This window comes from Heloderma suspectum, chromosome 16, assembly GCF_057233095.1.
Source record: "Heloderma suspectum isolate Gila_16-S chromosome 16, 16-S_ref, whole genome shotgun sequence".
NCBI classification, from domain to species: Eukaryota; Metazoa; Chordata; class Lepidosauria; order Squamata; family Helodermatidae; genus Heloderma; species Heloderma suspectum.
This window is the reverse complement of record NC_139473.1, coordinates 16,573,577-16,587,145: the sequence shown is the minus strand read 5'-3', so window position 1 is coordinate 16,587,145 and position 13,569 is coordinate 16,573,577. Positions and strand designations below refer to the sequence as shown.

The window sequence follows — 13,569 nt, the reverse complement described above, 5'->3', positions numbered from 1 at the left end:
CCAGGGAGTTTTCTCTTCGCATTAGGTGGCCAAAATATTTGAGCTTCAGCGTCAGTATCTGTCCTTCCAATGAGCACTCAGCGTTGATTTCCTTTAGGATGGACTGATTTGACCTCCTTGCAGTCCAGGGGACTCGTAAGAGTTCTCCAGCACCACAGTTCGAAAGCATCAATTCTTCGGTGCTCAGCCTTCCTTATAGTCCAGCTCTCACAGCCATACGATGCTACTGGGACAACCATAGCTTTGATTATACGAATCTTTGTCGGCAAGGTGATGTCTCTGCTTCTTACTATGCTGTCTAGGTTTGCCATAGCTTTCCTCCCAAGGAGCAAGCGTCTTTTAATTTCATGGCTATGGTCACCGTCTGCGGTGATCTTGGAGCCCAAGAAAATACAATCTGTCACTGCTTCCATTTCTTCCCCTTCTATATGCCAGGCAGTGATGGGGCCAGATGCCATGATCTTAGTTTTTTTGAATGTTGAGTTTCAAACCAGCTTTTGCACTCTCCACTTGCGCCCTCAACAAGAGGCTCTTGAGATCCTCTTCGCTTTCTGCCATTAGGGTAGTATCGTCTGCGTATCTGAGGTTGTTGATAATTCTCCCGGCAATCTTCCGACCTGTGATTCATCCAACCCGGCATTTCTCATGATGTACTCTGCATATAAATTAAATAAGCAGGGCGACAATATACAGCCTTGTCGTACTCCTTTCCCAATGTTGAACCAATCGGTTGTTCCATGTCCGGTTCCTACTGTTGCTTCTTGTCCCTCGTACAGGTTTCTCAGGAGACAAGTAAGGTGGTCTGGTACTCCCATCTCTTTAAGAATTTGCCACAGTTTGTTGTGATCCACACAATCAAAGGCTTTAGCGTAGTCAATGAAGCAGAAATAGACATTTTTCTGGAATTCTCTTGCTTTCTCCATGATGCAGCGAATGTTGGCGATATGATCTCTAGTTCCTCTGCCTCTTCGAAACCCAGTTTCTACTTCCGGTAGTTCTCGGTTCACATACTGCTGAAGCCTAGCTTGTAGGATTTTGAGCATTACCTTGCTGGCATGTGAAAAGAGTGCAATTGTACGGTAGTTTGAACACTCTTTGGCATTGCCCGCCTTTGGAATTGGAATGTAAACTGACCTTTTCCAGTGTTGTGGCCACTATTGAGTGTTCCAAATTTGTTGGCATATTGAGTGCAGCACTTTAACAGCATCATCTTTTAGGATTTTAAATAGCTCAGCTGGAATACTGTCATCTCCACTAGCTTTGTTGTTAGTAATGCTTCCAAGGCCACTTGACTTCACTCTATAGGATGTCCGGCTCATATTCAGTGACCGCGCTGTCATGGCTATCAGGGACATTCAGATCTTTCCGGTATAGTTCTTCTGTGTATTCTTGCCACCTCTTCTTAATCTCATCTGCTTCTGTTAGGTCCCTGCCTTCTTTGTCCTTTATCATGCCTGTCTTTGCACAAAACTTTCCCTTGAGATCTCCGATTTTCTTGAAAAGATCTCTAGTCTTTCCCATTCTGTTGTTTTCCTCGATTTCTTTGCATTGTTCATTTAAGAAGGCCTTGTCTCTCCTTGCTATTCTCTGGAAATCTGCATTCAGTTGGGTATATCTTCCCCTTTCTCCCTTGTTTTTTGCTTCCCTTCTTTCCTCAGCTACTTGTAAAGCCTCCTCAGACAGCCACTTTACTTTCTTGCATTTCTTTTTCTTTGGGACGGATTGAGTTGCTGCCTCCTGAACAGTGTTACGGACCTCCGTCCATAGTTCCTCAGGCACTCTGTCTATCAGATCTAATCCCTGAAATCTATTCCTCACCTCCACTGTATATTCATAAGGGATATGTTTAATTTGGGTGTCAGTGTTATTATAGCTTGTGTCCATGTTTACGGGAGTGGGGTCCCCTCTTGTACTTCCCGATATAATTTCTTCAGTTGTGGCACCAACACATCTACAAATGTTCCCTAAAATTCACCCATAAACCCATCTCAGCCTGGTGATTATTTTTTAATTATTTTATAGCTTCTTTAATCTCCTTTGTAAAAGTTTCTATCGTTAAAATTGTGTCCAACCTACGGAAACATTTATGTCCTTCTGAAAAATATGTGTGACTATAGTCATCAGGGTTTATTTCGATCCAAGCATCGTAAATATTGTATTTTTTCAAATTCTCCATATACAGGGATACTCTTCTGTCCTACTTTAGTATTGTTCCTCATTTTTTATCGCCCATTGGTGTTGCCCCCTCCAATTTAAATCTAGTGCAATGATTTTTTCCGATTTTGAGAATCTGTTATCCGTTTTGAGCATCTGTTCACTGGCTTCTGTTGTTTCGTATCATTTAAACATATTCGTCATTTAAACACTCTCGGCAGAATGATCCTAACTGGGGGTGGGCTGCGTGCGCAAGTCAAATGGGAGGTGCTTGTGCCGGTGAGGTCAGAAATCTTCCTTGCTCGGTGGTCCTTTAATTTTTATCCCTCCATGGGGAATTTGATCCCCCACTGGGCAATCCTCCCGCTACCACCACATGTGGCTTTCAGCCTCTCCTGTTTCCCCTCGCTTCTGGGTTGATGATATTGTATTGGGGTCACTTGCTGAAGCTCCCCCCTGCCCAGTTGTCACCACAGCCTCACAGCCCGGCCTCCTGCTCTCCACAACCACCCGCTTTGGCAGATTCCAGGTCTCCCTCCAGAATCGCTCTCTCAGACTGGCTTTTCTCTCTTCCCAGCTCTGAGCGTGCTCCTTCAGGTGAACACCAGTAACTCCAGCTCTCTGCCGCCCATTCTCCAACATTGTCCCTAACAGTCTCTAACACACTTCTCCCTGCTGTTATGGAACTTCTCACTTTGTTGACCCACCTGACCCACCAAAACAAAGGTAACTTCTCCCCCTGGACATTTTAAACAGCCTGAAGCTGCCCATCACGTGCCATTGTGACCAAGGCAACCACAGCTGTTTCAGACTCCATGCTCAGTAACAAAGCTAGGCCTCTGGCCTGCTCAGTTACATTATAGCCTCACAGGTTACACAACATTTGTTGTGTAAACACACAACAAAACACAACTATTTATGTTTTGTTACACAAACGTAACAAAACATAAATAGTCCTTTACACAGCATTTCTTCACACACAGACACACACCTCAGTTTGTTTCTGTGGGGGAGTTACCTGTGTCAGGAATGAAGGGCTTTGAATCCAGTAGTTCCAGGGCTGCCCCTGACCTGACCTGGAACACTCCTTGTTGGGGCCGACCACTGGCGGAAACACTGCTGGCTGTAAATCTACGGCTTTCCACAGGCATAGCAGGGGCCTCCAAAGTGGACATGCTCCCCTGCCAGCAGAGAAGCACCTCTGCCTCATCCTAACTCGTTCCAGGCAACAAATCTGGGGGACAGGATTACTCGCTTAACCTTTGCTTCTCTTCATAATTTTACTTCTGCTTCTCTACCTTTGTTGTCGTTAAACATACACCCACTTGTGCTATTTCTCATCTCATTTTCCTGTGTTTCTTTATGTGCAGAACTGTCTTCCTTTAAATAATGAGCTGGCTTTTTCTTTGTCTCGCTTTAAGAAGTTATTAAAAAGTCATATTTTCCTGTTTTATCATATTGCTTGGCTTTTAAAATGCCTTTTCGACTCCTAGGCTAATTAATACTATTTCATTCTGTCATAGCTTCTTTCACTCTCTCTCTCACATTATGTAGAGTTTCTTTCTTTTTCTTTCTAGATTGCAAGTCTTCAGGCACAGATCTTTCTTCTTTTGGTTCTTTACTCTTCTATAAAGCCTAGCACATATTTGCTTCTTTATACATGATGATGATTTAAAGAACAACAAAAAACACATTCCCATAAGTTGCTTTCCCTCCCATAGGTTGCCTTCCATCATGAGTTCTGAATTAAACGTCCCTGTAGACCCGCCTGCTTCCTCCTGCTGTGCTGAGCCAGCCGTCAAGGGCATGGACTACCGGGATTGGGTCCGTCGCAGCTATCTGGAGCTGGTCACATCCAACCATCATTCCGTTCAAGCCCTTTCATGGCGGAAATTATATCTGAGCAGAGCGAAGTTGAAAGCTTCCAGCCGGACCTCTGCACTGCTCTCCGGATTTGCCATGGTATGTTTTTAGAGCAGTTGGATTGCAAAACCTGTTGTGATCTGTTGACCGTCTCTCTTGATGGTGGAGTAGCAAGTTCCGCAATATCCCGTCCGAAGCTTGTGTCTGCTAGCCAGGTGTAGGAATGTCGACCTGAATGGGAGGCAGCCTTAGGCAGGAATGAACCGTGGTTTGTCCAAGTATCTACCACTGCACTTTGCAAGGTTAATTTTTTAGAAGACTGTGCAGCACCCCTTCCCAGCGCTGCTGCCCACTTCTCCCTGAATGTAAAATTCAAAGCAGTTTGTCAATTTCACTTTCCTGCCTAGTGAAATTGACAAAAGCTCCACAGTGAGGCATTTCTTGTAGGTGTGCATGCTTTCAGCGGCATCATCTCACACCATCATAGTCGTGGTCAGGAATCAGAACCACATGGGAGCAGCCAGTCACGTAGCATTGCTGCAAACCCTTCTAGCCTGGCGACAATCCAGTGGACAACCCACGCAGTATGGGCTCCCCAACATTATCAGAGGGGGCTTTCTCAGTTGTGGCCCCCAGCCTTTAGAATGCTCTCCCTGGGGAGGGTGAGCTAGCATGGACTGATATGCCATTTATGTGCCAGACAAAGTCCTTTTTTATGTTCCCACGCCTTTTAAAATTATGGTTAAAATTGGTTTTATTCTGCTGCCATGATGTTACGTTCTGCTGAAGGATGGTGTGTGACTCCCAAAGACGAGGGGTGGGCAACACACGGCTCCCACGGTTCTCGACTGAGGCTCCCACTGCCATCACCACTCCCCTGAATTTAGCTTACTTGCAAGTTACATTTGACACTTCTGGCAGGTCAAATATAGCTTCTTTGCAAGCTAAATTTGTCCATTTTAGTGGTCTGTACTTGCTGCAGAGTGCTAAAAATGTCAAATGTAACTTGCGAACAAGCTAAATTTAACTCCTGTAGTGCTCTGTAGTGGTTTGCTGCCGGACTTTGGCAACAAACCTCTGTTTTTTGGAATTTTGTGTGTGTGTGTGTGTGTGTGAGAGTGATGATATGTGTTTGTATATGGTTGTGTTGTATGGGGGGGACTCATTTGAGTGTTACACTGATTAGTATAAAAGGACCCACCTGATACTGTAAGAAGGGGAGTGTAAGTTTGTGTTGTGTTCACTCAGTAAAAGCTATCTTTCTAACCTTGCATTTGGAGTGTTCTGTTTATGCCTAAGAACACCCAACATTACATAGTGTCAGAAGTGCAAGAAAATGGATCAGTTGAAGTCTCCAAAAAATCTGTTATTTAAAGGAAATGTGGCTGAAAATGGGAGAAAATGGAGGCAAGGATTTGAATTATATTGTATAGCAAGTGGAGCTGGCAAGAAAAGTGAGACGCTTCAAGCTGCTTTATTCCTGCATGTGTCAGGAGAAGAAGCCAGAGAAATATGTAATACCTTCCATGTTGATGATGAAGCAGATAGGCACGAGATACACATTTTGCTGAATAAGTTTGAATGATATTGTGCTCCTAAAAGAAACGTTACATATGAGAGACATAAGTTTTTTTCAAGAGCTCAGAATGAGGAGGAACATATTGACATTTAAGTGACTGACTTAAAGTTATTGGTACAGGCATGCGAGTTTAGCTGGCTTTGATTAAGTATAGAATTGTTTGTGGAATAAGTTCTGATAATCTCCGGGCACAGCTGCTGAGAGAAACTGATTTAACCTTGGAAAAAGCTGTGGACATTTGTAGAGCAGAGGAAGTGACTGTAAAGCAATTAAAAGGACCAAGATTAGCTGAGAAACAAGTGGATATTTTGGAGAGTAAAGAGGGTATTACAAAGAAAACTCAGGGCGCAATCCTATCGGGATAGGTGGCCACCTCTGGACGGGGAGGTGACCGCCTATCCAATGCAGGGCAGGAGCAGCGCGGAGGGGATCTTCCCCTCCACACTTTAGCCACCCTGAACTTCTAGCTAGACAGCCGAAATCAGCTGTCTAGCCATGGGAAGTTGGGGGGGGCAGATGCTGGATGATGCCTAGGAAGCGTCGGAAAACCACATCCGCCTGGTATACCCCCAGGAACACCCCATTTTTGCTGCTCCATGCTCCTGTTACAAGCGTGGGGCCAATAGGCAGCCCGGGAGGGGGTGGAGGTCAGATCTCAGGGAACCGACCTATCCTACGGCTGTCTCGCTGCTGACTAGTGGCCATAGGATTGCACCCTGAGCTGTATAATGAGAAGACTGAAACCTGTTTCAAGTTTTGCTACAAGCTCAAAGTTTTGTTCTAGATGTGGTAACAACCATATGACAATGTCCTGCATGTGGAAAAGATTGCTGAAAATGCAGAAGACCTGACCATTTTGCAAAAATGTGTAAAGTCATACATAGATGCCAAGTTTGTTCACAAGAAGATGCATATGCTGGAGGAAGAAGATTTGCAAGATATGTTTATTGGGACTTTAACATCTAATAAGTTTGAAGAAGAGTGGACTGTAGATCTTTAAATAAAGAATAAGGAGGTAAAGTTTAAGGTAGATACTGGAGCAAAAGCTAATGCTATTTTCTTAAGAATATAGAAGAGCTTTCAGAGTGAACATTTACAGAAATCAAATATAAGATTAGTTACTTATTCAGGTACAAGGTTGGAAGTGCTGGGGAAATGTTATGAAATGTACATATAAAGGGAAAGAATTTGAGATAGAATTTCAAGTAGTAAATTTCGAAGCACAAGAAATCTTGGGTTTAAAACAGTTACTGATTTAGAGTTATTGAAAAGAATAAATGTGTTAGGAAGTAAGGAAGGAAAGGAAATATATAAGCATTATGAAGATGTGTTTCAGGGATTAGGATGTTTGCCAGGTCAGTATGTAATTAAAATGGATCCATAGTGCATCCTTCTCGTAAAATTCCAGTTATGTTAAGGGAGAAGGGAGAAAGAGCTTTAAAGTAGAAGAAGCTACAGAATGGGTAAATTCAGTAGTGATTGTGGATAAACCTGGTAAAGATCAAATAAGAATTTGTCTGGATCCAAGGGATATGAATAAAGCCACTCGTAGAGAGTACTTTCAGTTACCAACAGTAGATGAAATCACTGTTATTTTCCGTGTTGGATGCTAGTAACGGATTTTGGCAGATACAGCTGGATGAGAAGAGTTCCAGATTATGTATTTTTAATACACCTTTTGGTAGATATAGATTTACTAGAATGCCTTTTGGTATTTCATCTGCTCCTGAAGTACATCAAAAAGCAATACAACAAGAGTTTGAAGGAGAAGAAGGAGTTATGTGTTATATTGATGATATCCTGATATGGGGAAGGACACAACAAGAGCATGATGAAAGAGTTATGCAGGTTTTAGAAAGGTGTGTAGAGCAAGGAATTTTAAATTGAATAGAAAGAAGTGCAAAATTTCTATGACTGAAATAAATTATTTGAGACATATTTTAACTGCAGAAGGAATAAAACCTGATAGAACTAAAATTGAAGCAATAGTTGAAATTCCAAGTCCTCAAAATAAGGGAGAATTACAGAGATTCTTAGGCATGGTTAACTATTTGGCTAAATTTATTCCAAATCTTGCTACATTGACAACTAGTGAGACAACTTTTAGTCCAGGGGCTGGAGTTTGAAAGGACAAAGGTGCATGAGGAAGCATGTTGTTGTTGTTCAGTCGTTCAGTCGTGTCCGACTCTTCGTGACCCCATGGACCATAGCACGCCAGGCCTTCCTGTCCTGCGCTCTCTCCCGGAGCGTGCTCAAGTTCATATTCATTGCATCGGTGATGCTATCTAGCCATCTCATCCTCTGCCGTCCCCTTCTCCTTTTGCCTTCAGTCTTCCCCAGCATCAGGGTCTTTTCCAGGGAGTTTTCTCTTCGCATTACGTGGCCAAAATATTGGAGCTTCAGCTTCATTATCTGTCCTTCCAATGAGCACTCAGGGTTGATTTCCTTTAGGATGGACTGATTTGACCTCCTTGCAGTCCAGGGGACTCGTAAGAGTCTTCTCCAGCACCACAGTTCGAAAGCATCAATTCTTCGGCGCTCAGCCTTCCTTATAGTCCAGCTCTCACAGCCATACATTACTACTGGGAAAACCATAGCTTTGATTAGACGGACCTTTGTCGGCAAGGTGATGTCTCTGCTTCTTACTATGCTGTCTAGGTTTGCCATAGCTTTCCTCCCAAGGAGCAAGCGTCTTTTAATTTCATGGCTACAGTCACCGTCTGCGGTGATCTTGCAGCCCAAGAAAGTAAAATCTGTCACTGCTTCCATTTCTTCCCCTTCTATATGCCAGGAAGTGATGGGACCAGATGCCATGATCTTAGTTTTTTTAATGTTGAGTTTCAAACCAGCTTTTGCACTCTCCTCTTTCACCCTCAACAAGAGGCTCTTGAGATCCTCTTCGCTTTCTGCCATTAGGGTGGTATCGTCCGCATATCGGAGGTTGTTGATAATTCTCCCGGCAATCTTAATTCCGACCTGTGATTCATCCAACCCGGCATTTCTCATGATGTACTCTGCATATAAGTTAAATAAGCAGGGTGACAATATGCAGCCTTGTCGTACTCCTTTCCCAATTTTGAACCAATCGGTTGTTCCATGTCTGGTTCTTACTGTTGCTTCTTGACCCTCGTACAGGTTTCTCAGGAGACGGGTAAGGTGGTCTGGTACTCCCATCACTTTAAGAATTTGCCACAGTTTGTTGTGATCCACACAATCAAAGGCTGTAGCGTAGTCAATGAAGCAGAAATAGACGTTTTTCTGCAATTCTCTTGCTTTCTCCATGATGCAGCGAATGTTGGCGATTTGATCTCTAGTTCCTCTGCCTCTTCGAAACCCAGCTTGTACTTCCGGTAGTTCTCGGTTCACATACTGCTGAAGCCTAGCTTGTAGGATTTTGAGCATCACCTTGCTGGCATGTGAAATGAGCGCAATTGTGCGGTAGTTTGAACACTCTTTGGCGTTGCCCTTCTTTGGAATTGGAATGTAAACTGACCTTTTCCAGTCTTGTGGCCACTGTTGAGTGTTCCAAATTTGTTGGCATATTGAATGCAGCACTTTAACAGCATCATCTTTTAGGATTTTAAATAGCTCGGCTGGAATACTGTCATCTCCGCTAACTTTGTTGTTACTAATGCTTCCTAAGGCCCACTTGACTTCACTCTCTAGGATGTCCGGCTCAAGTTCAGTGACCGCACTATCATGGCTATCAGGGACATTCAGATCTTTCCTGTATAGTTCTTCTGTGTATTCTTGCCACCTCTTCTTAATCTCATCTGCTTCTGTTAGGTCCCTGCCTTCTTTGTCCTTTATCATGCCCGTCTTTGCACAAAACGTTCCCTTGAGATCTCCAATTTTCTTGAAGAGATCTCTAGTCTTTCCCATTCTGTTGTTTTCCTCGATTTCTTTGCATTGTTCATTTAAGAAGGCCTTCTTGTCTCTCCTTGCTATTCTCTGGAACTCTGCATTCAGTTGGGTATATCTTCCCCTTTCTCCCTTGCTTTTCGCTTCCCTTCTTTCGTGAGCTACTTGTAAAGCCTCATCAGACAGCCACTTGGCTTTCTTGCATTTCTTTTTCTTTGGGACGGATTTTGTTGCTGCCTCCTGAACAATGTTACGGACCTCCGTCCATAGTTCCTCAGGCACTCTGTCTATCAGGTCTAATCCCTGAAATCTATTCCTCACCTCCACTGTATATTCAGAAGGGATATGACTGAGGTCATACCTGAATGGTTTAGTGGTTTTCCCGACGTTCTTCAATTTAAGCCGAAATTTTGCAAGAAGCAGCTCATGATCTGAGCCACAGTCAGCTCCAGGTCTTGTTTTTACTGACTGTATGGAGCTTCTCCATCTTTGGCTGCAAAGGACATAATCAATCTGCTTTCGATATTGACCATCTGGTGACGTCCATGTGTAGAGTCGCCTCTTGTGCTGTTGGAAAAGAGTGTTTGCTATGATCAGCATGTTCTCTTGGCAAAACTCTATTAGCTTTTGTCCTGCTTCATTTTGTACACCAAGGCCATGCCTGCCTGTTATCCCGGTGATTTCTTGACTTCCTACTTTAGCATTCCAATCCCCTATGATGAAGAGGACATCTTTTTTTGGTGTTAGTTCTAGAAGGTGTTGTAGGTCTTCATAGAACCGATCAACCTCAGCTTCTTCGGCCTCAGTGGTTGGGGCATAGACTTGAATTACTGTGATGTTGAATGGTTTGCCTTGGATTCGTACTGAGATCATTCTATCATTTTTAAGATTGTACCCCAGTACTGCTTTTCCCACCCTTTTGTTGACTATGAGTGCTACTCCATTTCTTCTAAGGGATTCTTGCCCACAATAGTAGATATGATGGTCACCTAAATTAAATTCGCCCATGCCTGTCCATTTGAGTTCGCTGATTCCCAAGATGTCGATGTTCAATCTTGCCATCTCATGTTTGACCACCTCCAGCTTACCTTGATTCATTGATCTGACATTCCAGGTTCCTAAACAATATTGTTCTTTACAGCATCGGATTTTCTTTTCACCGCCAGACACATCCACAGCTGAGTGTCCTTTCGGGTTTGGCCCAGCCGCTTCACTCTTTCTGGCGCTACTTGGAAATACCCTCTGCTCTTCCCCAGTAGCATATTGGACACCTTCCGACCTGAGGGGCTCATCTTCCGGCGTCATATCTTTTAGCCTTGTGATACGTTCCATGGGGTTTTCTTGGCAAGAATACTGGAGTGGGTTGCCATTTCCTTCTCCAGTGGACCACATTTTGTCAGAACCCTCTGCCATGACCTGTCCGTCTTGGGTGGCCCTGCACGGCATAGCTTATGGCTTCACTGAGTTACGCAAGCCCCTTCGCCACAACAAGGCAGTGATCCATGAAGGGGATGAGGAAGCATACATATTTGTGCATATGATTGCTGATACTCATTCACAGCCTTAGAAGCATATGCCATTGGTAAACTTCCTTGTAGCAAAACTGCACCTAATCCAGTACCACTTCAACTGATACAACTACACGTTCTTCAGCACTATAATATTTCAGCACAGGAGTTATTGTTAACATTTGTTTTAATTCATTGTATGAGGAAGCATACAATGAATTAAAACAGATGTTAACAATAACTCCTGTGCTGAAATATTATAGTGCTGAAGAACGTGTAGTTGTATCAGTTGAAGTGGTACTGGATTAGGTGCAGTTTTGCTACAAGGAAGTTTACCAATGGCATATGCTTCTAAGGCTGTGAATGAGTATCAGCAATCATATGCACAAATAGAAAAAGAACTGTTGGCCATTGTATTTGGTTGTACTAGATTTCATCAATATGGCAGAGAGATTACTGTTGAAACTGATAATAAACCACTGGAAGTTATTTTTTAAAAATCATTATATAATACTCTTAACAGTTCAGAGATGGTTGTTAATATTACAGAAATATCATCTGAATGTAATATATAAACCTGGAAAAGAGTTAAAAATAGCTGATGCATTCTCAGGGGCTTATATGAAGACAGGAGAAGTTTTTAATACTGAAGAAGCTAATGTTGTTGTGAATTTGAGAGTGTCTTGTCTATCTATTTCTGATTTGAAATATAAAGAATTTAAATTAACAACATTGAAAGAGAACATTTTGCAAGAATTAAAGGCAGCTATTTTGACAGGATGGTCAGAAAGGAAAACACATATTTCTGAAGAACTTAAACCATATTGGAATTATAGAGAAGAATTAAGTGCGTATGATGGTTTAATATTTAATAATGGTAGACTAATTGTATCCCAAAAGCTGAGGAAAGAAATGTTGGAATTAATTCATGAGAGTCATTTACTACAGATCAGAGATTGTTAACAGTCTTGTTTGGGCAGGGAGGTGGGAGGATTCCTTTCTGTTGTAATCAGAAACCCTTGCCAATGTATTGTAAATCAGCAGTCCCCAACCTTTTCGGGCCTAGGGACCATTCCCATGGAAAACAATTTTTCCACAGACCGGGGGGGGATGGGACTGGGCCGCAGCCGGGGTGTGGGAACCCCCCTTACCTTGGGTCCGCAGGGGGGAAGGCAATCTGTCCCCCCCCAATCCTGGCCGGCTCCGCTCCGAGTCCGCGGAGCTGCCAGCCAGCTCTGGCCACTGGCAGACTTCCGGCCACTGTCGGACTTCCGGCCGCTGGGACATAAATGGCGTCCACGTGGATGCCATTTGCGTCCCTGTTGTTCAAGTAATCGGCTACGTACACGGACTCGGAGCGGAGCCGGCCAGGGCTGGTGAGGATTCCGGGGGGGGATCGCCTCCCCCCCTATGGACCCAAGGTAAGGGGGGTTCCCACACCCCTGCTGTGGCCCTTCCCCCTGCGGACCCAAGGTAAAGGGGGTTCCCACACCCCTGCTGCGGCCCGGTCCCTAACAGGCCATGGCCTGGTACCAGTCCGTGGCCCGGGGGTTGGGGACCCCTGCTGTAAATTATCCAGTGATCTGACAGTACTGCTAGTAGAAGCTTAAGAGAGCAATACTATGGCCCCTAGACATTGTCTGGGGGGCCATAGGATAGTTGGGCTTCCTGGATCTGAGGTCGGAGACAGTGCTCCGACCTCGGACTCAGGAGTCTGAGCTCCCTGCCCCCTCACCACCAGCGCAGAGAGAACCGCGCCAACTGCCTCTCTGAGTTCACAAAAGCGACCTCAGAGAGGACGGAAAGGGGGCGGTTCTGTGGGCAGGCAGGGGAGGGGACTGGGAAAGCAGGGATATAACATATCGCCAGACCAACCCTGCCTCCTTCCCTCCCCAGTCCCCTCCACGAAGCCCTCGCGAGACAGGCATGAATGCCTGTATAGCAAAAATGCAGAGCGGGGGAAGCACGGAACCGATCGTTGCCTCTGCTCTTCTCCCGCTCTGCATTGGATGCCCATCTGCCTCCGAGTTCGGGGGCTGATGGGCATCTGGATAGGATTGCGCCCTAAGTGTATTTATTTATTTAAAGCCTTTTTATACCACCTTTAAAAAATTATTTCAAGCTGCTTTACAAAAATTAAACAACAATAATAATTGTCCTAGAGTAGCCTTCCCCAACTTGTTGCCCTCCAGGTGTGTTGAACTGCAACTCTCATCATTGCCCATGTGGCTGGGAATGATGGAAGTTGTAATCCAACACATCTGGAAGGCACCAGGATGGGGAAGGCTGGGCTGGACAACGGCAGTGTGTTTTCATGCTTTTTCTTTAGTCAATCAGGGCTAGAATCTTGCTTTTCTTTAAAAGCTGGTGTTCTCTGGATACCTGTGGCAAGCGCATCAAAAAGCAGCACCGGGCAGAAGGTAGATATCCAGATTTATTTATTTTTAGACTTCAACTCCCATAAGCCTCTGCCAGCATGGCCAGTGGCCAGCAATGTTGGGAGTTGATGTCCAAAACACCTGCCACCCCTGACCTAAAGCACACATTCATTGTGGCTTTGCGCATGCAGAGTTTTTATTCTGTAGCTTAATAAGCCGCCTTGCA

General features: G+C 44.3%; 1 protein-coding gene across 5 annotated transcripts in view; it reads left to right on the top strand.

Annotated features, from left to right (window-relative positions):
- ORAI2 (ORAI calcium release-activated calcium modulator 2) overlaps window positions 1–13,569 on the top strand; it is a 35,629-nt gene that overhangs the window by 15,111 nt on the left and 6,949 nt on the right. For all 5 annotated transcript variants that reach the window (XM_084823383.1, XM_084823380.1, XM_084823379.1 and 2 more), the window contains one exon: window positions 3,876–4,116. In XM_084823383.1, the coding sequence (XP_084679509.1) occupies window positions 3,889–4,116 (228 nt within the window). In that variant the 5' untranslated portion in view covers window positions 3,876–3,888. The remainder of the gene's footprint in view (window positions 1–3,875; window positions 4,117–13,569) is intronic.